The 27,326-nt window shown below is 39.6% G+C and overlaps 1 protein-coding gene across 1 annotated transcript; it reads right to left on the bottom strand.

Moving 5' to 3' along the window:
• Positions 1-489: 489 nt before the first annotated feature.
• On the bottom strand, positions 490-18,302 carry fndc5b (fibronectin type III domain containing 5b). The gene is made up of 5 exons (XM_014972023.2): positions 16,196-18,302; positions 12,686-12,804; positions 11,199-11,397; positions 5,125-5,214; positions 490-672 (listed from the first exon to the last, which is right to left on the bottom strand). The coding sequence occupies exons 1-5, from the start codon at positions 16,278-16,280 to the stop codon at positions 533-535; spliced, it is 633 nt and encodes a 210-aa protein (XP_014827509.1). The 5' UTR covers positions 16,281-18,302; the 3' UTR covers positions 490-532.
• Positions 18,303-27,326: the final 9,024 nt, after the last annotated feature.

Below are 27,326 nucleotides of genomic sequence, written 5' to 3'. Positions count from 1 at the left end.
GTCTTTGAAACTGTCGAGCTGGGGGGGGGGCGCGACGACACATTCGCACTTTTAGATAGATTTTTACCCAGAATGCAAATGGAAAAAACCGTGAGTGAAACGGTGACTGGGACTGACTAGTACATATTCCATTGAGGGAAAGTTAGTTTCACATCTGCTCAAGCCCCCTGGTGGTTGAAGAAAAATCCACATATAAACCGGAAAAAACAATATATGAAAAAAAAACACTGAATGCTCTCTGGTATGAGGAGGCGGGCTGGATCCGGCATTGTTCAGGGGGCCGGACCAAATGACGTGGCGGGCCGGATCCAGCCCGCGGGCCGTAGTTTGGGGACCCCTGTTCTAAGGGAACGGGGTTGGCAAATTGTCCAAAACTGAACCTCCCAGTTAGTTTTATCAGTTACAACAGATAAAGATAAACATGAAAGCAAAGCCAACAGTTTGTTACAATATGACACAAGAGTCTGTGCGTATTCCTCACCCGTCCTGAGGTCTTAGGTTGGTTATTGCAGAAGGCGACAGAAGGTTGGTCCTAGACGTTGCTGCGCAGTAACCCCCCTTGTGGGTGCTCAGGTGTACTGCACTCTGAGGAGTTCTTGGCTTTGTCCTTGTTGTTGTTGGGCTCATTGTCTTTGATGATGTCATACTGACGACAAAACAAGGCGATCACCCCTGAGGGACAACAGGGTAGAGATTATTAAGTAACTGATTGTTTATGTCTCGAAATAAAATCTCTCTCTCTTTATGATGATTGTGTAAAAAAATACAGAAAACTAACAAAGTTTGCATCATCTTGGAGTGTGTGGGCGGTGAAGGGATAGTTCAAGACTTTTTATTTGGTTTCCCTTAAGAGGTTATGATGGATCAATATTAGATGTTTCATATGTGAAGCTCATTGTTGTATAAGCCAGAATAATATGGCAGTCAATGTAAATAGCTACCAACCTAAAGCCAGGCCATTCAAACATTTTTAAAACAGTCTTACAAGATCCGCTAGGAACATTTGTGAGTCTCGACTCTAAACTGGATAAGATACTTAGAAAGAAGATTCAAATCCCACTTCTGACACCACCGTTACACTCAGAGATGTGATGTGGAAGGAAAAAGTCACCAAACTTGACTGTACAGAAAATAAAGCTCATTTATTAAGCCTCCAGTACAGTTCAAAATGGCAGCCATCCCATCAGTCTTCTTGCTACATCCAGTAGTCCACCCATATACTGGTTATTCCCGCCTTCTCAATTTACCCCAGCCAATCAAACCCCAGCTCTTATCACTGCTCCTTCTATAAAAGAGCTGGGTTTGAGGCGGGCCTTAGTGGGGTCCCAAGAAGGACACATCCACAAGGTAACAAACGTTTCACACACATAAAGGTTCATTTACACATTCTAGAGTTCAAAACATTAAAGAAAAACGTGTCGCTTCTTAACATGTGCACCACCTTTCGTTCAAGCTTAAATTCAAGTTTATCTGTATAACACATTTGAGCAAAAAGGCAGCTCAATCATCCTAAGAACATCATACGGTCACCAATTGTGAAACAAGCAATAAATAATGACATTCAGTCATACGCCATCATCAAAATCAACGCTAGTCCTTTAAACCTAGAAATGTTCTTCTGGTGATAGAAGGCTGACTTTGTAGCTGTCTTTATGTGACTCTGAAGGTTCAGGTCCTTCACTACAGCCAGATTTTGGGTCTTATCTCTGGTTTCTAGCTGTAATGACTGAAGCGTTAAACTGAAATGCTTGGATTGCAGCTCAACATATCCGATTCCAGCCAGGTGTTTACATTCATTTTCAGCCTTTCAGGATCCATTTGAACAGTTCTTTTTGTGGGCTGGGATGAACACCCAACAGATAACGTTCGAGAACAAGAACTGTGTGCTGCAGGTTTGAATTTGTGGATCTTCTCCTACCCAAGCAAGGTTTAATTTATACATACTTGCAGAGATATATTTGGTTAAATGTCTCTTAGCAAGATTCAAAGGAACCTCATGCTTTGGTCGTCATTAACAAGGTCCAAAAGTAATTCTGCCTGGTTATTGACCACTGTTCTAATGAAAAATGGTAAATCTAATTCAAATTGGTTCTTTTTCTGGAACAGACCCAAATGGGTAACGTTAGCCAGTCTTATCCAATACCAAACCACTTTCTATGTGCATTTGGAATCATTGTCCTGTTAATTCTCTTGCGCAGACAGAGCGACGTGGCTCCCGACATGTCGATAGAGCCGATCCGAACGAACTGAGACACGAACAGCAGATGGAGTCGAAGGGGGGGTGAGGATGTGAATCTGGACGCCGAGACACGACGCAGGAGCTGTCGATGTGGGGAGCAGATAGAGAACAAGCTTGCAGGAACGAGAAAGGGAATAATTCATGATGGTAGAAGAGTGTGCGATGGGATGAATCCGAGCCCAAACATGGCTCGGTATTTCTGCTTATGTCAGCCTCGGCAGATCTAATCATTGCGGTACCAAGGGGTAAGATGGGATATCTCCCTGTGATATCCTCCAGCATGCCCCACAGGCCCAATTAAGAGCTGAAAAACACAATTCGCCTCCTTGGCTTTAAGTTTTTTTTTATTTTTTTCTACCATCATGTGCTGCTCAGGTTTTTCTCCACTACTTTTTTTTTTTTTTACTCTCTTTGAATTTTCCTTAGTTTTTCCCTTGTCATCTCAGTCCCTGCTACCAGTAATTGGGCCCATACCAACCCCTCCATGGAATGTATAGAGACCATATATATCTTGTTACACTTAGTGGAGTAAGATCAGAGACTTATCGTATGGCAAAGAAACCTTAGTAAATGTGCATCTTGCCACTCAAATGTGAATATTTCCACAACAGGAAGAAGAGTAGTTTTCTGTGGAGTGAATTATCACTTTAGTACTTGTGGAAAGAGAGGCGCTAAGCCTTTAGGAGTCTTTTAATTTGCACAAATACAAAATCCTATCAAGTATTTTTGGTCAAGTTTCTAGAGCAAATATCTTAGTACACCTGAAATAAGACAAAACAAGCTCACAAGTAACTTTTCAGAAAGGTATAGGAGCTTATTTGAAGTGAGTAATTACTTAATTTTTTATTTTTTTTAAAGTACTAAATCCACTAGCAGATTATTTTACTTCTGACTAGTACGTTTTCATCAGTATTAAGTAATTGCTGACTTAGAAGAAGCTCCTATACATTTCTGAAAAGCTACTTGTAAGCTTGTTTTGTCTTATTTCAAGTGAGCTAAGACTTATAAACCTAAAATAAAGTTTCTGTGCTTTTGGAGTACAGCATAAAAATTCAGTCTTATCAGTTTAAACTTATCTAACTTTTGGTTTTAAAAATGGTTTTAAATTATGATGGATTTGGAGTAATCAGCGTCTGTTTACAGCCAAATGTGGGGAAAGTGGAAGTAAATCCTTCAAAGTAATATTTAAACACTTAAAAACACTTTTACAATCCTTAACAGAAAGCATTGACGGCTGGCTCTGTGTGTGTGTGTGTGTGTGTGTGTGTGTGTGTGTGTGCGTGTGTGCGTGTGTGTGTGTGTGTGCGTGTGTGTGTGTGCGTGCGTGCGTGTGTGTGTGTGTGTGACATCAAATAATAAAAAAAAAATCTAGAAAACAATCAAAGCAGTCTTATCTTTTTACTTTTGAGGAAGAGGAGCAGTTTGGCTCTCAGCTTCCTTGAAAGAAGAGGCTTAAACCACAAGAGCTGGTCGAGAATCTAAACCTCCAGCTGAAGCTGCAGATTGCTTAATGAGACTTCGGAGAGAAGAAAAGCAAAATGAAGAAACAGAAAGAGGAAACAGAGCAAAATAAGATGCAAGCTGTATTATCTAATCTCATTAGGAGGTTGTGGATATTAGTTTTTCATATAGTACAACTGTAATAAGGATTAATACATGAAAACATAGGAGCTGAAGATGGCAGTGTTACAAGGGAGATTGTTCTTTACTGCCAAAGCCGAAGTTCCTTTGATAACCGAAAAGGAAATCTATATTTTATTCATTTGTCCAGCAGAATTTATTTCTATCCTCTAAAACTTTCCAACTGCCCCGTCATAAACATCCATACATTTGATACGAAGTCTTCTTTTATGAGCTTTTCATTTTTATGTTTGTTGTTGAGAGTAAAGGTGCGTCTCCAAGGATTTATTGTACTTATCAGGCTAAATAAAATAATTACTATGCCTTTAATCTGTTTCTCATGTATTTTTAAATAACACTTGGCCACCTTTCTCAGAAGTGGCAACAATACAAAGAATATTTTTATCATTTTCAAATCCAGACATAATATTTAGCAAATCAGATTTAGAACTAGAATCATAAAAGAGCTGCATAAGACACAAAACGATGTACAAACTTCAGATCAATTCTAACTTTTGAAACTCACAAATTTCCTTTGTGTTTTCTGGAACGTTTCTGAGATCAATCTCCAAATTTGTGAGTGTTTTTTTTTTCTAATAAATTTTAGACTTTCCAAACTCAGAAAGTTTGGAACTTTCTGAGTTCTGGCCTGAGATCTCAGAATCTGGCCTGAGATTCTGAGATCAATCTCCGCTGGCCTGAGATTGATCTCAGAAAATTTCTGAGATTAATCTCCAAATTTTTTATTTTTTTTTCTAAGAAAGTTTAGACTTTCTAACCTCAACCATTTCCTTGTTTTTTCTAGAGAGCTTCTGAGATCAATCTTGACATTTCTGACTTTTTTCTAGCCAATTTCCAATTTTTCAAACTGACAAATTTCCATATATTTTTTTAAGTAAAACAAATTCTATCAATAATTGCCCTAACATACCATCGCAGACAATAGATTAACACTGACAGGTCATATTTTTAGGTAATAGGTAGGTAGCAAGAGATCCAATCAACTGAACTTTTTGGATCATAAATAGGAATCCAAAAACTTCTAACGACTTTTAGGAAACTTGAATGTTGTCTAAAATAACCCGGAGTCTCCCCACTTTGGCCTAAAAGCCTTGCGGGGAGATATTCCTCATGGAAATATGGCACCTGAAGCTGAATGTTTGTCCCCAAGTAGGAACTCCATCAGAGAGCTTATTTACTCTGCAGGTAGTGGCGTCCTGGAAGGTGCCTGATGATAAATGACCAATAACGCAGAAGAACATTACCTGCCCACATGACGAGCACCACAACAATGATGATGAGCTCTCCGGCCCTCAGCTGGGCAGCCTGACCAACCTCCTCCATCGTCACCTCGTCTGCAGAGAGAACACACACACATGCACACACACATAGAGTCAACAAAGGCAAGGTGGAAGACACTGTAATTCATCAGCGGTAGGGGCAGAGAATGCAAAAAAAAAAAATTCCCCATCACTCGTAAACTCTGTGGGGAAAGATAAAAGAATCAAAGACGGGTGACGTGAGGAAAGAGAGGCAGGCTGGTGTGAATTCTTCACCCTGCTCTGTGTAATTAAAGCTAAGTGAGAGCAGCCGTCTGCAGGGACAAAAGGAGCCCAGACCCCCACCCAATCAGTCACCGGGCTTTCCCTCGCTGACAGCGCTCTGGCCGCTGCAGCGTAACACCAATCACAGCCGTAAAGGTTGGAACACACTCTGAATTACAGCCTCTCGCTCTCCGCTGCCATCAGAGCCATCCTGCCTCTGCGTGCCGGCCGTACAAAGCAAACACAACACATTTCACCGCCTTTCCACTGGCTGTTTTTGGTTTTAATCACCAGCCAGTGTGTTAGCGGCAACGTTGCTGTATTATATGATAGTGGAAATTAGATGTTGCTTCCAGTGCACATTTGACTTTTCTGAATCAATGGTTACAGTATCCTGTATCTGGTGCAGGCAGAAAATTGGACAGGCTGGAAAAACAATAGGAGCAAAAATTGAAGAAGGGAAAAGAAGATGGGATGGGGAAAGCACAGACTGGGTGAAGGAAGCTGGTCTTAAAGGTCAACTGTAAAGTCAACATTCCCTCATGTAAGAGCCAATACATATGCTATATTTAGCTGCATTAATGAAATCATATGGCTGTCATAATGCACAGAGCTCGCAAGAACAAAACAATACTGAAAATAGAAAATTAAGATCCAACTTTTAAAAAAATTTAACTGGTCACAAGTAATTGACCAGTTAGATGAAATTAGATGAATGAAGTTCATCTAACTTAATTTATTTACGTTTGTTTAGCTCGATAACTTCAGAAATTAACTTTGGTAAACTTAATTAAATTACGTGTGGCGAAAGAAATTCTGTTGTCAGTGAAGATGGAATCTTTACCATTTACTAAATTCATTGTTTTAATTTTACAAATAAAACAAAGATTTTGCAGTATATTAAAAGGTCTGTATTCACTGCAGAAAAATACAACCCAGGTTTGGCTTTAGCTGCTGAACGCCCACATAAGTATTTTTTTCCTGGTTATTTTTGTTGTTTCACATATAGAATAAAGATTAAGTGATCATGAGCTGTGTTTTCATTCATATTCTGTGTCATTTATTTACGATTGGTGTGTTTTCACAAATGGAAGGCAGGTTTAATAATTAACAATTTGTAATCAGTAAAATAAATTTGTTCACGTTTCAAAAATGTCAATGTACGGTACCAATAGTGAGCTTCGGACAGGAATCCAGCTAGCAGCTGCAATTACATTTCCCTCTCGTGTTTACAAATTGTCATTTATTTTGTCACAATGTAGTTATTTATTTTACCAACTAGGAAGATAAAATACTGCCACGCAAATAATTTACTGGTAGAGAGCACTTATTTTTCTGTGCTAATTAAACTTAAGCTAGCTCCAGCTGGAAAGTGCTAGCTCCTACAGACTTTGTCTAAATTCCAAATACAGTTGAATGCCACCTTGTCTAACTAAAATTATTCTAACTCCAAATTATTCACAGATTTTTTTTTTTTTTTTTGTGTGTGTAGCATAATATACCTGAAAGAAAATACAGCAAAGAGCGCACAATGCTACTTGCTACTATTGGATGTCGCAAAGCAGCCAAAGCAACCATTGGTATCGGTGCTGATTGATCCACAAGAGTGGAGTAAAGGACGACTGTGGATGTTAACTTCTGCATATTTATTGTTTGAACTAGTAAAATAAGCAGCTGTAAGCGTTTTTAGAGGGTGTCTGAAGTATTTGTGGATTTTAGCTATTTGGTTTCTTGTCCAACCTCTGCAAACACCAGAGGTCAACAACAGTGTCATGAATATTGTCATAACTTGTACCATGAGATGTCATGGAAACTGGATTAAGCGGCACAAATTTTTGGATGTTAAGCGTTTCAAAATGCCAGAGATGACAATCTGACGTCGCTGATAAAGAACTGCACTGAACCTACGTGGTTTCTTCATACCACATGACCGTTGCTGTGTAAGCAGGTGAACCCCGTTGCTCTAAAAGCTAAATGTTTGTTTTCGTTCCAGGTCCAGCGCGAGTCGCGGTCGCCTTTAGGGGAGAGACGCCGTTCCATGAAGGCCTTTGTGACACACCATCTTTGTCTGGGTGAGTTCAGGATTTTGTTCGTCATACATCTCTGCTCTGCCTGGCTGTCAAGATCACCGTTACCATAGCGATCCCTCTAAGCTTTAACTGCAGCCCGAGGCCTGACAGAAAGAGTGGAAGGTTTATGCACTTTAATAAGCTGAATGTGAAATAATTACATACTCCTGTCTGTGAGGGCTTGGCATGATTACATTAAATATGGTCGCTTTCTTTGTTGACAAGCTCTTAATTTGTCAGTTTGGTTTACTTTCAGTAACATAACCCTGTCAAATAGGTCAAAACACTGGAAAACAAACCATCTCATATCCAGAATTGTTTGGCCATATTTAAATATCACTTGCAAAGAAAAGGAGAAGCAGAACCTACAAGAAGAAGACAGACACTAATTAAAGTTTCAATAGGTCCAACAGTATGGAGGCTTGTAAAATGTGACTGCCGGGAAAGACTATCACAAAACCTCCAACGATTTAGCTCAATACACCAGGAACACCTGCAGTATTTTCTCCATCCTAGCGATAGGCAGCTTAGAAAGATAAGCAAACCGTTTGACAGAAACCCAGCGACGAGCGGCGTGTCGGTCCGCACCGCGGCTACAAATGCAGAGTAGTGTCAGGCTGATTAATACCCGCTTAGAGGGGGAGGAGAGCAGTAATGGCCGGGAGATTTAATCAGGACAGCTAATGAATGCTTCCACCAACACCGACCAGATTCATCCATCAAAGTCAGAACTCGGCAACAGTTGAGACAAATTATGCCTCTAAATATGTGTCACATGACCAGATGTTTGGCGGCTTGAGAAAGTATTCACACCCCTTAAAATGTTGCTGTATGACCAAAAACTTCTTAAGATTTCATTTGATTCATTCAGGGCATCTGCAGGTTTCAGGGAGTCAAATTTAAGAGTTTTAAAGAGCTTTTTAATGACACAGGGAGTAAAATTTAAGGCCAAAAAACTATGGAGAAACCATAGAGCCAAACTTAAAAAGCTTTTTTTCCTTACAGAATGCATCTGGCCTCATATAGGTTGGCAACAGAAGTGAGCCAGTGGTGAAAACGAACATCGTCCAGCCGATAGCAATACATTTGAAGTTGCCCATGATAGGTACAGAAAAGCTAGTTTGCTACAAGCAAGGGTATGTTAGCAGCTGTACGTTAGCTTCAAACACAGTTAGTGACAATGAAGATGTCTGTGAAAACTTTTGCCACACAGAACAGAAAGAAACTTTATGAATCAGATCTTTGTAGAAAAGTGGACAAAAGAGGCGAATCGGCCATGAAAGCGTAATTTTGTCAGATGTTCCTGTTACATATGACTGTAATACACAGGAAGTAGAGGTTGCAAGTTAGAAAAAAAATGCAGAGTCCTTCACTCCAAGCCAGCACTACAGGCGGACTACAATTCTAAAACACCGTAGAAAATCTACATTGTCATTCATAACTTCTTCTGTTCGCTGATTTATTCGTTTGGAGTCCTCCCGAAGAAATCCAGCTCAATGGGAGAAATCCCAGATTGTCACTGAAGGGAGATGAAAACCAAGCAGAATGGCCAGGCTAAAAACCACCTCCAGTGAGCACAAAGTGTTTTTACAAAACCCAGGAAGCTATTTTGAATTTTGCCTTTTACATCAACCTTTCTTGATGCAGTACTACAAAATTTGCATAATAAACCGTTGATGGAAACATAGTTGCAGTGGCCACATCACGATTTGGTCTATTTTCCACTAAGACAACGACTACACCCACACCTACAACGGAAAAACTTAAACCTGAATCCAACTGAGAATCTGTGGCAAGAGTTGGACATGACCAAATCTGACCTATTTTGCGAGAAGGAATGAACAGAAATTTCAATCTCTATAGGGGCTCGGTGTGTCATAACCTCAATACGACAGAGAAGGAAAGATACATTACAAAAGATGGATATTGTTTTCTTTTGCTATATAAATACAGTATCAGTTCCAACCATGTGTCTTAAACAGGACCAAGGCAAGCTCAGTCAGTGCAGGGGTTTCCAGGGAATAGACTGCTGCGTCTTCTTATCGCCTCACCGCTGATGAGCGTTTTAGTATTTTGCAGGGTCCCTCTGAAGCGGCCGCTTTTGGCAGCGGAACTGGGTCGGACGTGATAAAACTGGGAGTGCTGGCGGGCCGCTCCAGATAAGAGCCAGCAGCCTCTCTGCGTACTCGTGAGAGAGGAGACGGAAGCAAGGCGAGAGGAGTTCACGCCCGAGATTTGTGTTTTTATTACCGTTTTGTTCGTCCGGGAGACGCAGAAACAGAAAATAGCGTGACATATATAGTCTGAGTGGAGGAAAAAAAAACATAGTTATAATAAAAAAAATATATATATACTTGTATGTAAGAACATGAGCAGATTTTTGTGTGTGTGTCGGCAGAGGGAGAAACAGGGAGGCCGATTGTTTACTCCATCTGCGTTGATGCATGATTGCCTCCGTGTCTATATGCTCTCATGCTTGCATTTTTTTATTTTTTATTTTTTTGCAGGCTCTCGTATGCGCCGAGTTTCAATTCCCCTCTCACATTTTGTGTTTGTAGCATATCCTGTTCCAATATAAGCTACATGACGACGTTCTCAATGGGAAAAGCGTGATGAATACACAACAAATGTATTTACATATAGATTAGCATTCGGAGGCCTCGGTAACACGGCTCACAGTATGCTAGCTCAGACAGCTGCGGCGCCTCGTTCCCAGAGAACTTTATCGCCACGTTTTGTCTCGTTACAACCACAAAAGCCAGTGTAGTTCTCTGGGATTCTATGTGGCGCGTCAACACAAAGTGAAAAGCATAAAAACGAAGCGGAAGGGAAAGGATGTAAAAATCTGAAAAGTGTGGCATATGCATGTTTTTTAGGGTGTGTCTCTACCGTTTCTTTTGTCACCCCGTAAATCTGTGACAAACAGCTCAACCTCAGTCAGATTCAAGAGGGAGTGTCTACGACAGCCAGTTTTCAAGTCTTACTGCAGATTCTAAATTGGATTCGCTTCCTGACTTTGACTGGGCCGTTCCTGCACATGAATGTTAATTGATCTAAAACGTTCAATTGGAATTCAATTGTCGACTGCATGTTTAGGGTTATCTAATTGCTGGATGTTGAAGCTCCATCCCAGCCAGTATCCCAGCAGGTTTTCTTCACCATAACATGATGCTGTCGCCACTGTTGTGTTTATTTTTTTCCTATCCTCTTATGTTGAGACCAGAAAGTGCTCCTCTGCTCTTTCTCAATATTTATTATACATGAGTGTTTCTTTTTGCCACTTTCCAATGAAGGAAAATTAGTGTAGTACACAACTAATAAGTCTCTTATAAGCAGAAGTGACACACTGAAAAAAAGAGAACGGAGCTCAACTTAAAAAAGTTAAGTTATCGAATTAAGTTTGTCAAACTTTATCTATTTACATTTGTTTAACATGACTACTTAATATATTTTATTTATTTTTTGGATAAACTTAATTTTATTACTTGTTACAAATTAACAACTTTTTTTTTTGTTGGATCACCTGTTTTCTTTTTTTCAATGAATACAGAGCATTTTTACAAACAGACTGACTTCATTTAGGGATATCAGAGTAAAACGAATCGCATTTTTCGTACATTTCACACTTATGCCTCACATTGTGCCGGTATGTCACATAAAGCCCAACAGAAACCCAACTCAGGATGTTTAAATCTAAGCAAACCCTGCCGGGAATCCGAATCTCACCGGGACTCTTGGACGCCATTTTCTCCGACTCTTTTGGCGTTCTGAAGAGAACAGGCTGACTGGGGGGGCTGCTGCCTCCCATGCTGATGCTCTGGACGTGGACGATGTATTCGGTATCCTCGTCCAGGTCCCACAGCGCGCAGGAGCGTGTGGTGGTGTTCACTTCCTGGATGAACCTCAACATCCGCACATCCTTCTTCTGCGGTGGACAAGAGGGGAAAACAAAAAAACAGAAAAAAAAGCTTACAATCCATTTTTGTTTACCTTTTTTAAACTAAATTTGTAGTTTTAACCACTGCAAATTTATGTGAGGAACTTCAGTTTTCTATGCTGTGGCTTAATTTATGCTAATGTGTACACTTCTGTCCAGGGGAACAGTTGGGGAAAAAGCTTAAGTAAAGTCTCTCAGGGTTTATTTTAACAATGCAGTAAAGCTTAAAGGCAGAAATTGCTTTCCAGGCCATGTACACTCTCCTAGAAATGGCCATTATTACCCCGCTACAGCTGCTTGCTCAGGTCAATTGGCTCCTGCTGGATTAAAGACCACGGGTCCACTGGGGCACTTTTATTTACCAGGCAATTATAAAAGGAAATTTCTTAAGCCATTAAAACTTCACGAGGACAAAATGTTCATCTAACATGGATCTCCAAAGCGTTGCGACGTGCCAGCAGAAACCAGGTTTCTGGAAGCTGCAATTTTCTGCTCCAGTTTGAATAATTAATGAAAAAAAATGTGTGCACAAAGATGAATTACTTTGGTACTCAGGCAAAAACAAAAACAAGATGATTTGCTTGAAGATTTCAGGAGATACTTAAATCAAGGTTATCTACAAATATTTAAATCAATGCAAAATCAAGTTAGCTAAATTTACCTCACGTGCCAAAAATTTCATCTTAACAAACTGCTGTATTTTTTTTAAACAAATGTATTTTGTAGAACATGATCTAAAAAACAGGATAAATAGCAGTTAAATACAATGCTAGCTGGTTTTAATGGAAGTGGAAAGCTGGTTAGAATTAGCTCCCAGATATGCTAGCTCTTCTTCTAACTAACTGTTTTAGCTTAAATAAAAGCTTTGAAACATTTATTGTTGGTGAAACTTTGATATCCAAAACCACAAGGGGTTTGTCCGTAATGGGCCAATATAACTTTATGAATAAGAGGTGGGATAAAGATCTTTTTCCCGCCTCAGTTAGTAAAAAAAATCAGCGTCCATGAAATTCCATTAAAAACGTTGTAATGCCAAGTAATCCGAGTGCAATCAAGTATACATACATGTAAACAAAAGAAAAAATCAACAGGGACAAATCCTCAGTAATAATGGCATAGCTGCATAATTTACACAATTTATGTATATCATATGTTTTAAAGTCCTGTTATTATTTTTATTTTATTTTTTATTTTATTATCCTTTGCATTATTTTTAGGCCCTCTCTCCTGAAGGCATTAAAAAAAAGAAGAAAAAAACTAACAAACTCACACATACCTGTTGCGTGATGGCGAATCCGATGACAGGATCTCCCTCCAAGATCTCCCACGTCACCACAGCCGAGTTGACCTCCAGCTCTCTGATGGTCACATTGAGCGGAGCTGACAGCGCAGCGTCTAACACAGACACAGAAGGATATTTAATTAACAAGGACAGAACATAAATGCTATATTCCCGTACTTTGCAATTGATATAATAAATCCTACAGCAGAGAGCAGAGCAGCCTCCTCATGATCACTCTCTTTGAACTCTTCTTTTTTTTTTCTGCTCTCTCAACCCACTTTCACTCAGATCTTCCTCTCACCACCCACAAATTAATCTATCTCCTTTCATTTATACCCAGCCTAATTAACACACTTCAGTCTGTCAGGGGGTTTCCCACAGGAAGACGCTGCTTCCCATTCGTCTTTGTTTCCAATTCTCACACATTTTTCGGTCTTTGCCTCCTCTCCTCTTTCGTACGCAGAGATTCACTTTTGGTGCGATCCTTTTGTGAAATGATCTTAACGTTTGTGCTGGAAAAGCGGAGAAATCACACCTGGGTGAATGTAACACGGCGCTAATCTGCGGATGTAATGACAGGTCCTGTTGAAGTTTGAATCGTTTCCATTTCTGAACCGCAGAAAAGGATAGAGCTGAATGTGTGTGTGTGTGTGTGTGTGTGCGTGTGTGTGTGTGTGTGTGTGTGTGTGTGTGTGGGTGTGTGTGTTTGTGTGTCTTTACAGACAGGAAGTGTGTGTGTCAAGTACAACAAGCTCAAGGCCCTCTATGAGTTGACTCGAAGCTGGATTTCCCTCGAGTCCAGCTCGACAAATTAACATCAGAGTTGGACCTTGGTTTGGGTTTGAACTCAGGAAACAAGAAAACAGTAGTGGCTCTTTGGTCTTCCTCAACACTAAAGATATTCTTTCTCAAAATGTAACCAAAGACTACAAACAGAAAAATGTTCCACATAGTTCTTCTAACACTTCTTGGTTATATTATCCAGCATACTTGAAGACTTCTGGAATTTTCAACCCATTACGTGATGCACCCTAATTGGCAATTATCAGCATTTGTCCACCGTTTCCATGGCAGTCTCACCAGCATCTCATATTTGCTTCTGACTAATGAGCAAAAATTGGCAGTTTACATTTACTCTACGGAGTTAGATGAGCAAGTAGCAAGACATTTAGTGTCAAGAAAATGTCTGAAATGTCACCCCACTGACTCCTTCGAATATTTAGCTGATTTATGCCAGCTAACAAGTCAGCCATTTCAGCTGAGATGGTGCTAATTAGTTTTAGCAGTATTATGGTAATGCGGTTGTTACAATTTGTTATCCGTAGCTTTAGTAGTATTATTCTGATGCGGTTGCCAGAACTTGCTTGTGTTTAGCATTAGTAGTATTGTGCTAATGCTAATTAGGTTAATCTCTGAGTCGTCAAAAAGTGTACAAGCAGATATTCTGTAGTTGTACATAGGATTTTTGTATGTATTTTGAGTAGAATTTGTTTTTATGGAAGCAAAGGTCTGCATGTAAAGACTTCATTTAAACAAAAAGAGTTCAATTAACTGTGCCTTTTGTACCGCTCTGTTTTCCACAGCTTGGCAAATTATCACCAATATTGTTGAATTGAAATAGAGATTTTGGTAGGAACTCAAAACTTAAGTTTATAGATTTCCTATAAATAAATGGACAAATACAAAGAAGGAACAAAGCTAGTTGGCAGTGGGAAAATAATAACTAGAGTTGCACTGATTGCAGTTTCTGGCCGATCACCAGTCTTTTAAAAAGCTTAACCTGCCAATTCCAATTTTGGCCAATACCAATTTTTTTGTGTGAAATGTTGCTCAGTATAGCAAGAAAGTTGTTGAGTTGGTAACAGTGGGGTAACTACTGTTAATTGTAAATGTGCAGACATGACCTGATGGGCCGGTCTATCAGTCAAACCTCTGTCAACGGAGAGTAAAAGAGGACAGTGGTTGATTCTTAGACCTTTGCCAAGCTAGATAAGATCAGTGGATAAGATCAGCTTCATATGTAAAAATCGGCCGATCATGATCTCCCAAAATTAAGAAAATCGGCACCGATAAATCGGCTGGCCGATAAATTGGTCCACTCTTAATAATTACTCATAAAAGTTGTGGAGGCTGAGCCCCGAACATCTGGACAAATATCCACTAAACAAATGCCTTACAGAAGTACAAATGCAGAAAGAGATGAATTTTCTCCCCTCTATGTATTTTTATTGAGATAAACCAACATAAAGTGGGAAGGCAGACAATAAAAAGTTAGCAAAATGTTTTCCAAATGAAAACTGAAGAATATGTGGGATGTATACATCTGGACATTTACCTATTTGATCTACTTAAATTGTCTGTGACCATCAATTATAAAGTCAAGCCACAGATTGTCAATTAGAAGTAGGTCTGGACTTTGACTACAGCCATGTCCTATTAGGTTTGCAGTTGATGGACTAAATATTGACGTGTGAGATGTCACATGCAAACTTAATTAAAAGGATTGAAGAGGTTGTACTACCTCTTCATTTTCATTGTGAAAATGAAGAGACTTTTGCGAGATTTTCTAGCCTCAGCCACACCTCAGAATGTACCAGAACGTTCACAACTATTCCACAAGTCGCGAAATGATTTAAACAAGGTTCCAGAAGTACAAATCTCCCTCCTAAAATCTCTCTCACACACACACACACACACACACACACACACACACACACACACACACACACACACACGCACACACGCACACACACACACACGCACACACACACACCTTCATACCAAATGAAAGCGATCTCCAAATGAAAGTTGAGATAAAGCCTGGACGATCTTATCTCCAAGAGTTAGGGTTTCCAAAGGACTATCCGTAATCTGTGAGCTTCCATTGTCGGGACACAATGGAAGCGAGGTCTTTTGACTCAAACAGATTTCCCCTCTTGAGCATAACTCACTGAAGAATTCAGGTATATCATCGTTTAAAAAGGGCTGGAAATAATCTCGCAGGGTAAGTGATGGATGCTGAAGAAACATCCAGAGAAATCCGAATGTCCAGATGAGGTTGAACGGAATAACTTGGATGACGCTGTGTGTGTGTGTGCCTGCGTGTGTGTCGCTTGAACTCTAGCTGGGAGCTACAATCTCATCTTGGATTCAATTTCAAGACATTTACCTGGATTATGAGGCAATTTCTGCCTCTGTTTGTGTCGGAGTGATCCTAAAAATCATGCTAATGCAGCGTGATTACCTCATGTCACCCCATCATTTTTGGCTTAACAAAGCTTATTGTGAGTGCAGATCTCATCCATGTGTCATGACATTATCTCCCCTCCTCCTCCCCCAGAGGGATGCCGCTACAAACCTAACACCAGATCAGCGGTGCTCCGAACCGACACATATCAGCCCCGCTGGATGTGTTTGCTCAGTCGGTACATTCCCCCTACATCCCCTCCCTCCTCTCTGCCTCTTCTTTGTTTGGCTCGCTCATCAACCTGTGGTCCAACTCACCGGCTTTAACGGAGGACGCCGAGAGGAAGGAGCCCAGCAGGAGCAGCGGCAGCGCCGCCGCCGCAGACAAGCCCGGTTTCGCCATCCTCCTGCTTCTTCTTGCGGGGCTTCACATCCTGCGCGGCCCATTTATCACATCGCATTTAAGGCGAGCGAGACGAGCATCCCCGGCCGGTAAAGGTGGGGAACCAGAGGGCGGACTTGTGCCCGGAGATGAGGCTCTCTGGAAGTTGTGAGCTGCAGCAGAAGCGCCAGCAGCGGCGGCGCAACAACAGCCGAAGGAGGAGGAGGAGGAGGAAGACGAAGAGGAGGAGGGATTGAGATGAAGGTGAAGAGAGAGGGAGGTGGAGAGGGGTGGAGGGGAAGCGAGGGAGATGGTACCGGTGTGGTGACAGGGATGGTGGCTCGGAGTGTCAGTCCTGTCCGGCTGGTGGTGACGGAGAGGTGGGAGCGGAGGCAGCAACGTGCCGCTGTTCGCAGACTCCCGCAAACGCTCACGCAAAAAACACCTGCAGCGGTGCACGTGAGGTCACTTCACAGAAGAAACCGGAAAACAAACAAAAAAAATAAAAAAATAAATAAAGCAGACAGACAGACCTCACTGAAGATATCTCATTTCATTAAAAGAGTTGGTAAATATAGTTGAATATAAAATATTACGGCGCGCGTGTGACGTTTAGACGCAGCGGGATGAATTACACTGTTTGACCTTTCAACCCCAAACTTTTTTGCAACAACGTCATCAAAAAAGATCCAAGGACGATGTTTCTATTGATGCCATTATTAAAAACGCGAAACTGATTGAATTATTATTATTATTATTATTATTATTATTATTATTATTTATTTTTTTTTTTAAGTTCATCAACAGATGGACACGCGCAATATCTTCAGCAAATCGTTCTATAATCACGGTTTCTGTCGAAACGGCATCTGGAAATCATTGTTGATCCTAACCAGTTAAATTCATTTCGGATTTAATTACTTATTGATCCCAAAGGGAAATTAAACGTTATTGTAAAACAAATTATTCAAGATTATTCAGAGTTGTTTTAGTTGGCAGGAAGGACAGATTTTCAATTAGAAAGCTAGAATTCAAATCAGAATTCTAGATTGAGCAAAACTAATAAAATTAATTGTAAGAAATTATTATTATTATTTGTAAGTTGGTTCAAAGAAACATTTTTTTTTTTTATCAGTGCAATGACTCAAACTCACATTTAAGCTCTTCTTCAAAACTCTGATAGATGTGTGTGGAAACCAGCTGCTCCCAAGGGCATAACACTAAAAATAAAGATGAACTTTTGAAGATAAAGATATGAACGACATCTTACTGGAAAAAATAAAATAAAATAAAAAAACAGAGAACACGACTGGAAAAAAAATCTCTTATTTTCTGTCTCTTGTCAGTCTTCTTTGTAGAGTGAATACCAAACAGAGATGTTGACACAGGACTAATAAATCATCGAAAACTGTTTGCCCAAATGTTTGTCTGCCCTTGAATGTACATATGTCACCCATAAATCCTGCCACCCTCAAAAAAAAAAAGCTTTGCTGCAGGAAATGCACTCCAAAAAAACCTGCTGATGTCATCAGATCTTCTCTCACTCTGGAGTCTTTTTCTCTTTTCTCATTGGAGACGCAATCAAGCCGGAGACAGAGGACCGGTTTCCAACCTTCTTCAAATCAGACAAAATTGGTTTAAAGGTAATTTTGATTTAGTAAGAGCGAGGGGGGTGGCTGACCTTTTGACCTTTAAACTTTCATTAATACCTTCAAATCCAAAGCAGCACAAACCAAAAGAATATGCTGCACAAACGTCTGATTTGCAGAAGATGGTGGGGAGGGGTCAACTTCACTCAAATCCACTACTAAGGTGTAATATTTGATATATACATCATTTTTATAACAACTGAAGCTAACATAGTCACTTGATTATGCTATAAAATGGCACCATGTGCCTGGAAAACACAAAATTTTGCCCCCTTTAATAGTTTATAAAAACTTTAAAACAGTTTGTATTCCATGAAATCATTATCTCCTTCTTTTGCAAAAACAAAACAAAAAAAGCCAGTCTCCTTTATTTCCTCCTTAAATCTTGTTTCGTTCTATATTCACTATAGAACGAAATAAAATAGAAACTTAAACCAACAAATATATTTGTTTGTATTTATAAACCATGTTTAGTTTGGGTTCAATTTCATTTTGTTCACCAAAGGATAAGGCTGTACTTTTTCTTTACCCCCCATCAAAGGTTCACGTTTTATGTGCTGCTCTTCTGTCTTTTAGACAATCCAGAAGCTAAAAAAAACAAGATGGCAGCAGCTTATTTCCTAAAGTGGTTCCAATTAAAGTGCTGGCACCGTTCGGAGAGAACGCCCTCCTCGGAGGAGGGGAGGAAGAGGAAAGATGAAGAGAAGGAAGGCAACATCCTGACGCCGCCTCCCTCCTTCCAAGGACAGTCGCCCTGTGCTGAGGGGCCGACCCCTGGTGTTACCTAACAGGAAGGAGACTCTGCCGCCTCCTTCCAGCTGCACCCTATCCAGTCAAAGTCACTTTCACGTACCGCGTGTTCACCTTCAAAACGACTCTGTTGCTCTGCTTACTTTTGTAGCTAAATGTTTCCTGGATTCAGTTTGAAAACAGATCTGAAATGTGGCGACCGGTCCCCGATTTCTCTCCTCATTGTCTGCGGAGAGTTCTAGTGGACGGCGAAACCGCGAAGATAGACTTATTGTTGTTAAATTGTGCTTTCTGAGTCAAACCCAAACTAAATGTGATTATGGAAATAACCCCCAGTGTCCCAGTGACTGTGGAGGTTCATTTTTAGGGAGGATATTTGCATGACTTGCATTCTCCGATCAACTATAAAGGATTTTTTTTGTGTAGAAAAAGTCAAATCTATTAGATCGCTTAATCCGCCTTGAATGTGTTTGACCGCTGAAGCTCTGAATTTCTGTCATAACTGAAGGAGTGTGTTGAGGGCTAAAAAATGAGATAACTGAGCAACGTTTTATTAAGATTAGTTGAAGACATTAAAACTCATCCCACGTTAAACTCTTTCTTTTCTGTCTTTCATTCTTCAGTACTTTAGAAGCGAACCTCTTCAGCTTGTTAGGTCAAAATCTGGGTGATTTTGCACTTAGTGCAAACATCAACCATTGAACTCTACGGCCATAGTTCTGCCACTGATGGACTCCAGTTTTCTCTTGTGCAGGGGTGTCCAAAGTGCGGCGCCGGGGCCATTTGTGGTGCTTGGACCAATTTTTTTGAGGCCCCAAACAGCAGATTTAGTACAAAATTAATTTGTTTATTGAATGTTTTACTTTTAATCAGTGTAAAATCATCACTGATCTAATTTTCTTACAACGCAAAATGTCAAGTACAACACAAAGTGCTTGTCTTTTTTTTTTATAGTCAAGCTTGTAATAATAAGTAGAACCATGTTTACCCAGAGACTTTTACTGAAAATCTGGCTTTTCTGAAGCTTTTATTTAATTTATTAAACTTCCCTAAACTTTGTGAAAGAAAGTGACCTGAATCCCATTCTTGTAACTGAGAATAAATTTATTCGGAAAGTATTTGAAAAGTATTTCATTTAAGAGAACAAATGTGCAAAATTATTGCTAAGTGTTGGATGAACGATGAATAAGGCTCCCCAAAACTGAGCTACTTTCTTTCCTTGATTTTATTTGAGTTTTTAAATTTTTCTTTCTTGAGCCATGAATACTTTTGACTGTTGTGACAAAAAGTTTGGACTCCCCTACTTTAGTGTCACTCACAAGAAATATTGATTTTAGTTTGGTGAGTAGAAATAAATGAGTTATTACCCTGTGGGACTGGCATCAGTTCCGTCTTAATGCTGTTTCAAGTTCAAGCTCATTAAACAACAACAGACAATGCTAACTAAAGCTACTATTCATCTTCACTTTGTGCTTTCCAACACCGCACTGTCATGTTTAATGAAGAAGGACGGACGGTTTCTGTGTGTGTATGCGTGTGTGTGTGTGTGTGTGATAAGTTTGCTGACATACAAATTTCCAGGAATGCAACTAAGCAGTCTCTATCATCTCAAATACAGATGAGTTTTAAATATGGGGCAGCCATATTGGATTTTGAGGGTTTGTGTTCTTGATAAACTCGACTTTCCTACAAGGAATTTCAACCTCAGATGACATTTATGCCCATCTGCAAACTAAAAAAAATGAAAGGCTTAGTGAAGCAGACATTCAAATATTAAGAACGAATTCAAATTATTATTTTTTTGTTTGTCTAAATCAAATATTACATCAAACAAAGTCTGGATGTGATTCTGTTCACACAAAAACACGCATCTTAAAGAAATGCCTTCAGGTGACATTAGATTCAACTGACAACATTTTATACTCCAGTTACTGGTCTATTTATTAAACTGTAATAAATATCTTTAAGTAATAATATTTTTCAGCAAAGGTTAAGACAGAATGCAGCCGTCTGTAATCGACATTTCCTCTGGTGATGATCCGTCGGCCCGGTTGGAGTCCAGAATGTCGAAGTCCAGCTGTTTTCCTTGTTACACATTTGGAAGTGAAGCGCTTAAAGATCTTGTTGGTTCGATGTTTCCTCCTCATCCGGAGTACAAATCACCTAATCGCCACAGTGCAGGTGGTTCCAAATACTGTCAGTGACTCAGTGATTATTGACCAAAAACACTGAGTCATTTGTCAAACAACACAGTAAGTGAAGTGAAACTCTATCAATGAGGAAGAGGAAGCCAAATGCATCGCATCTGTGTTTCCACCTGAACCCAGTGCAGACTTGTGTGTTTTTGGTGCTTTTGCACAGCAGCTAACCGCAAAATATCAAAACTGAGATTAAAAAATAAAAAGTTCTCCGGACTCATCCAGATGTTGCTTTTTATGGTCTACAGGTTTCATTTCAACAATCACAGGTTCCGGTTGTCGCTACAGTCGCCACGCTGAATCATTCGTTTTCTTTTCTTTTTTTCTTATTTTGTTTTTATTGTTCTGTTTTGCTCTCTGTTGGGTTTTCACATCTGACACGCTCAAACAGCCGCAGCTGGAAAAGCCACAGCTCATTAACCTGAAACCATTCACTAAAACTCTCTTCTGACCTGCAGCGAAACCTGAAACATGGGTTAAAAAAAAAACTCCAATTCAACAGCGTGAGTGGTGTAAGGAGGCAAAACAAAGACAAAACGCAGCAACGGCGTTGGCAGTTTGGTGCATTTGTTTGGTTCAGAACAGATAAACGCAGTGAAGCCGTGTCCATGCTCACCCTCTGCCGCTCATACTGTAACAGTATTCTCTCATGGAGGATGTTGGCAGAGGTCAGCAGCAGTTATATAATAACCTCTCCTTGGCGCTCAGTCGCACACGTCTCTATATTTGGCAGTAAGGCACGAAAAAGGTAACAGGGCCGGGAAGCCATTACTAATTCACAACTACGGCTTTGTGAGCAACGCGAGGAGCAACATCGGCTGGCGAACGCACACCTCTATGGCAGAGGAAGTACAGGTAGCAGAGCTCAGTGTGGGTCAGAAGTTTACATACGCCTATGGGCAGCATGAATGTCGTAGACTTGTGGGGTTGGGATGATAATATTGGTGAAGGAGTCTGGATTTACTTACCCACAAAATGCCAGAATTATGTAAAGTTTTTGAATGCAACACTTTCTAATTTATGGCATAACTTAGTATTAATAATGATATATGATGCTGAACATTGACTTGGTCTGTCAATCAGCCTCTGTCAAGTTCTCTCACTTGACTTTATTAGTCTTTGAAATTTGTAACAGTCTGCATAAAACTACTGTAACCAGAGCAAAACAATATAAGGCTGTGTAAAATGTAAATGTCAGCATCAGCCATAAACAATCTCCATGTTGAACAACAAACAATTTGCACGTTCCCATATCACAGCTAAGGAAAAATTAGCGTTGATGCTAAACATGATATGTCTGAATAGCAAACAAGAATTAGCTGTTTCTCATAGTTTAAAAATATTGTAAAAATAAAATCTATTACAGTATTTTTATTTATTTATTATGTTTTTGGTCACTTGACTGATCAAAAACACCAAAGAAATAATATGAGATTTTAGATGTAGAAATACTCAAACCTGTTTCTGTAGTAGGTGCAAGGAAAAATACTGTTTGGAAAATGTTATTCGTCTGTCCAAAACATCGAAGGATTTATTTCATATTTATGATCATAACCGTCCTCTGATGTGATTAAATCCATCGTAATAAGACGTATCTCTCCAAGAATCGAAAAGAAATTTCATTGTTCTCACATGGGTCATTCCCAGCACTTGCGATTCTCATTCTGATGGCATTCGCACCGTCGAGCCATAAGTAAGTCAAAGGTCACAAAGAGGGACCTCACACCACGTACGCCTCATCAAAAGAAGTTCACATTTTGACTTTTTACCCGACGACAATGATGATGATGGAGTGGCTTTTGAAGTGTGAAGGTTGAGCTTGAGAGCGGCGCTGAATAGCAATCATTACACAGGACTGTGTGAAATGCGTTGAAATGAGGCTGAATTTCAGCGGCTAATGCCAAATAAGGATGCCAGCGGCGCCTGCATCACTTTTTCAGGAATCGCTGCAGAAATGGGGACATATTTTATCCTTGTGCATGCCTGACAAAGACAAAAAAGGTCAACAAGAACCAAATTTAAAATTTTGAGCATCACTCAAATGATCAAAGACTGCAGGTGACTTTATATGTTTCGGTTTCTTTAATGTGTTTGAAGGGATAGATCTGTGTTTTTAAAGTGCAACTATAAAAATATTACAAGAACTTTATATCTTACCTGTAGTAAATAACTCTCTTGGTTGTCGTCATTTAGTGTACACTCAAATTAGTTGGTCCACCTCTTTACTTTTTTGATGTTTCATCACTAGATATTTTCAGATCTGCAAAGCAGATATTAGCTGCTGTTCACCTTTTTCCACAGAAAGTCATTGAAAAAAAATCATTAAATGTCCATTTACTCTAATGTCCTCAAATAAAGTGAGAAAAGTCACAATATGCAGACCTTTTTCCAGTCTGCAGACTTGCTGCTAATCACTTAGCGTCATTCCACCTCTGCAGCTGATGTGATTTGGCAGCTTTCACGTTGCTGGCTCCCAAACTGATACATTTGGCAAAGTTGCCTTCCTGTTTAAACTCGACTCGACTGAGCGTGCTTTGCTGAGCCAACAGAAAACGGCGGTGACTCATAACGACAGCTGAAACTGGAATTATAATTTAAGGCTGCCATTAAAAAGACATTATAGATCACTAATGAAACACGGAGACAGGGATGGGAAGCTGTTTACATCAAATGGTGACCGAGCTAGTGTCAAATGTAATCCCTTATTCCTTCCATTAAAGGGCTTTTATTGAAATACAGATTGAAAGAGAAAAGAGATTTGTTTCTTCCAGAGCGATTGTAGTTTGAAAGTAAGATGAAACACGCACGCACGCACGCACGCACGCACACACACACACCTTATAATAATACAGAAACTTTTATGAAAAAAGAATTTAAAAAAATAGTTAAATAGCATTTTATCTTAGGTTTGGAATGAAATACGCAGAAAAAAAGAAAAATTTTATTAGCCAGTGTTCCTTAATAGGGTGGTGACTATTCAAAATAAAAGCCTGGATATTCCTCTCAGGCCTTTATTATGTTTTTCTCTCAGGTTAGTGCAGAGAGAACTACAGATTTAAATCGCGGTTCCATCGGAGACAAGAAATTGCCCTCTTATATGCTTCAAAAAGTTTTCGGATTGCTCTTATGGATGCTGAACAGTAAGCCGCTTTGATCAGAAAAACTAACTGCTTCAAACAGTTAGAATTCTGTCTCTCCCTGTGTGTCTCACTAACATGATAGTTGAGCTGCTCTTTAGAACTACAATGACTGAAGGTCAGAACTACAACATGGCGGAACTCTCAGATACCACAGATTAGGACTGAACTGGCATTTAGAACTACTTGCTGTTTTGGGCATTATATAGTTGGATTAACCCAACCACTGTTACACATTTTATTGCTGTGGTCAATTAAAATGAAGCTTAATGAAAATTTCAAAATAAAAGCCTTGATATTTTTCACATCAGCTTTGGGCTTTATGTGAATGGTTTAAACAAACTACTGTTACACATTGAATTGGTGTGGTGGTTAAAATGAAGCCTACTGAAAGTTTCAAAATAAAAGTCTGCATATTCCTCTCATGCTAGTGCAACGCCATAGGCGTTGCAATAATATTAAGCTTTTTTCGCATTTTTTTTCCTCAGGATAGTGAACTGCCTTGCGCAGCATGGCAGTTCATTAACATTAGCACAAGTTTGTGCACAACATTAGCACAAACTTTAGCATTTTACTGCCCCCACTAGTGCACTGCCTTGCGCAGCAAGGCAGTGCATTAGCATTAGCCTTTTCCCTAAAGGTAGCTATTAGCTAATTTTCTTACTTATTAGCAATGTTCAGTATACTGAATGGAGTAAATCAATAACAGAAAACATGGTAGTGATGCCACGCATCCTACATGAATATTAGTCTTCACGCTAATATTAGCATTTTGGCTTATGCATTAATTTCAACATACTGAATGGTACAGGTACAGTTTAGTCAACATGTTTCTGACTCACCACAGGTTATTGACTACATTGCAGCTTTCTTTAGCATTAATGCTAATTTTTTGCATCAGAAGGCTTGATTAAAAACCGACGGGCACACTTTGGCATGCCCCTCAAAATTTCTGCAGGAATTTTCTAGTTATCATTTTATTAAAATTTAGCTTGTTTGTTAAAAGTTAAGCTTCTCAAATTAGTTGGGTGTTTTTTACAGCTATGATTCTGATTCTGTGTTGGCTGTCGACACTGATTTAATGATAAAATTCAGTATACAGTATCTTGGAAGTTACTGAACCGACCATTTGCTTTTAGCTAATTCAACATGTTATTTTGCTGTATAAAGAATTTCCCTACTGTTCATTTCAATCCCTGTGTTCGGTTTGGAAGGGAAATCTATTGGCATGTCAACCCCACCAAGAATGGTTTTCACCAGCTGCCACTGGTTTCCACTGCCAAGCACTGCACCCTGATCTCTGGGGTTTATTTATGAAATACGTTGTCTGGTAGACTCCTTTGTTTCATCATCATTTCACCATCGTTGACATTAAAACAGTTTGAGATAAACACTCTGAGTAACTGATTCATAAAATGTTTATAGGGTTATAGATTTCAAACAGAAAGTACGTAATGGTCGAATGAGTCTCATTAAATCTGTCTGCTTGGGTTTTTCTAATCTGTTTGTCTGACTACAGGCAATGAAAATTATTTTTAATAGCATTGTGTTGAGTAAAGGACACAATGATTAGAAGTCTTTTTTTAATTTGCTTTCAGAGATTATTAAAAAAGTACAAGCTGCTGCAGATAATAAGTACACATAGTCAAGTATTCTGGTATGTCCATATTCATAGTACATGAAGGCCCTGCTCTAGAAAAACGAAAACAACTTTATGTAATTTGATGTAGCCTTACTACTATCAGTAGCCAGATCACCGTTCTGCAATGGAGTAAGCCCCTTTTCCAGATGTAAGATGTCCTGCCAATTTTTGTATGATTTTTTTAAGCAGTTTGTGCTATATTGCTAAAAGGTTTTATTCACCCATCCAATCATCAGGTGTTTTATGGCTGAAGGTGCCAACTTTCTGCCATCGATGTCTCCAGACCTCCAAACTTCATGTGGTTAGTGATCAACACCACCTCATCCTAACGCAAAAGCTGTAACAAAAAATGTGAGTTTCTTTTAAATTCCATTAAGCACATTTAATTTTAAAATTTCAACTTGCACAATTTTCTGGAAACGCAGCTACTGACTTGATACAATTTGCAGGGCTTGATTAAATAGAAAATGTTTGAACCAAAATGAATAATGTTTGATAACTTGGATCAATTGTACTGTGTATATGTAATTGGATTTAATTAACTTTTTTCATTTGTAAAGTGTCCTCAAAAGATATTTCTCGTGAATTGGTGCAGTATAGGTAGACTGAACTGAATATGTGACAAAATCTCTTTACAGTAATATACTTGCACACACATAACCCCACACTGTTAGCCAAGATATTTTATTGCATCCTCCTTTTTTTTTCTTTTTTTTTATTTCATCCTCCCATTGCACCCAGACCTGACAGCGAGTGCAGGAGGCGGACTGTGATTTAGTTGCAGTTAGGTGGCAGAAAGCCGAGGTTCGCAGCTCAGCTTTATCAGAGGTGCTTCATCTTGCCGTGGGGGACATGAGAACTCATTTAGGGTGTTGCCAGAGATGGCCTCGCACCAGCCGACGGCACGGCTGAATTACTGTCACGCTGCAGCTCCTGTATTCCTCTCTATTTATCTGTGTGTGTGTGTGTGTGAGGGGATGTGTACACTTATGTAGAGGGAGACAGAGAGAGAGACCCTGTGTGACTGACTGTCATTTTGAATACTCATGGACGGCACCGATACCTGCCAACACATGACGGACATACAGATACGGGTCAAAAAGACAAAAAAAAAAAAAAAAAAAAACAGCAGCCTGTTAAAACAAAAAAACAGCTTACGCTAGACTTGTCAAGCTTAAGCGTTTCTGTTTATGATCCTTTGATGCTTCATTTTATGGCATCACTATGGCGACTGGTGATCTAAACTGATTTAGCGGGCATATTTTTGGTCGACCACCATGGTTCAGGTGGGGTGACGACTTTGTAGTCTTGTCACCTCCATGCTAACAAAAGCTTATTGAATGTACTTTATCCTCTATCGCCTCATAAACCAGAGTGTAATCTGAGCTGTTTTATATACAGCATATGAGAGCATTTATTGGCACCCAGGGAGAGAGATCTAAAGAAGCTGTAAAATAAATGGTTGTTATGGAGATACCACTCTTGAGATTCTTTTACATCTTCTACAGTACCTCATTGGGCACGGTGGCAAGATAAACTAATGTCCTCGTTTTGTTTGTCTATGTTCCATTTGTTTAATAATTGTTAAAGCTTTCTCTGGGACGTCTGTAAGTTCATGCACTAAATTCTCTATGATGGCATACTAGGGCCATTGTAGATGGGTAAAAAAGAGGACACAAGGAAACTCAGAG

This window comes from Poecilia mexicana, unplaced genomic scaffold (genome assembly GCF_051168715.1).
Source record: "Poecilia mexicana isolate PSO_F unplaced genomic scaffold, ASM5116871v1 scaffold_11, whole genome shotgun sequence".
NCBI classification, from domain to species: domain Eukaryota; kingdom Metazoa; phylum Chordata; class Actinopteri; order Cyprinodontiformes; family Poeciliidae; genus Poecilia; species Poecilia mexicana.
The sequence above is the reverse complement of the archived record's forward strand: the minus strand, read 5'-3'. Positions and strand labels throughout refer to the sequence as shown.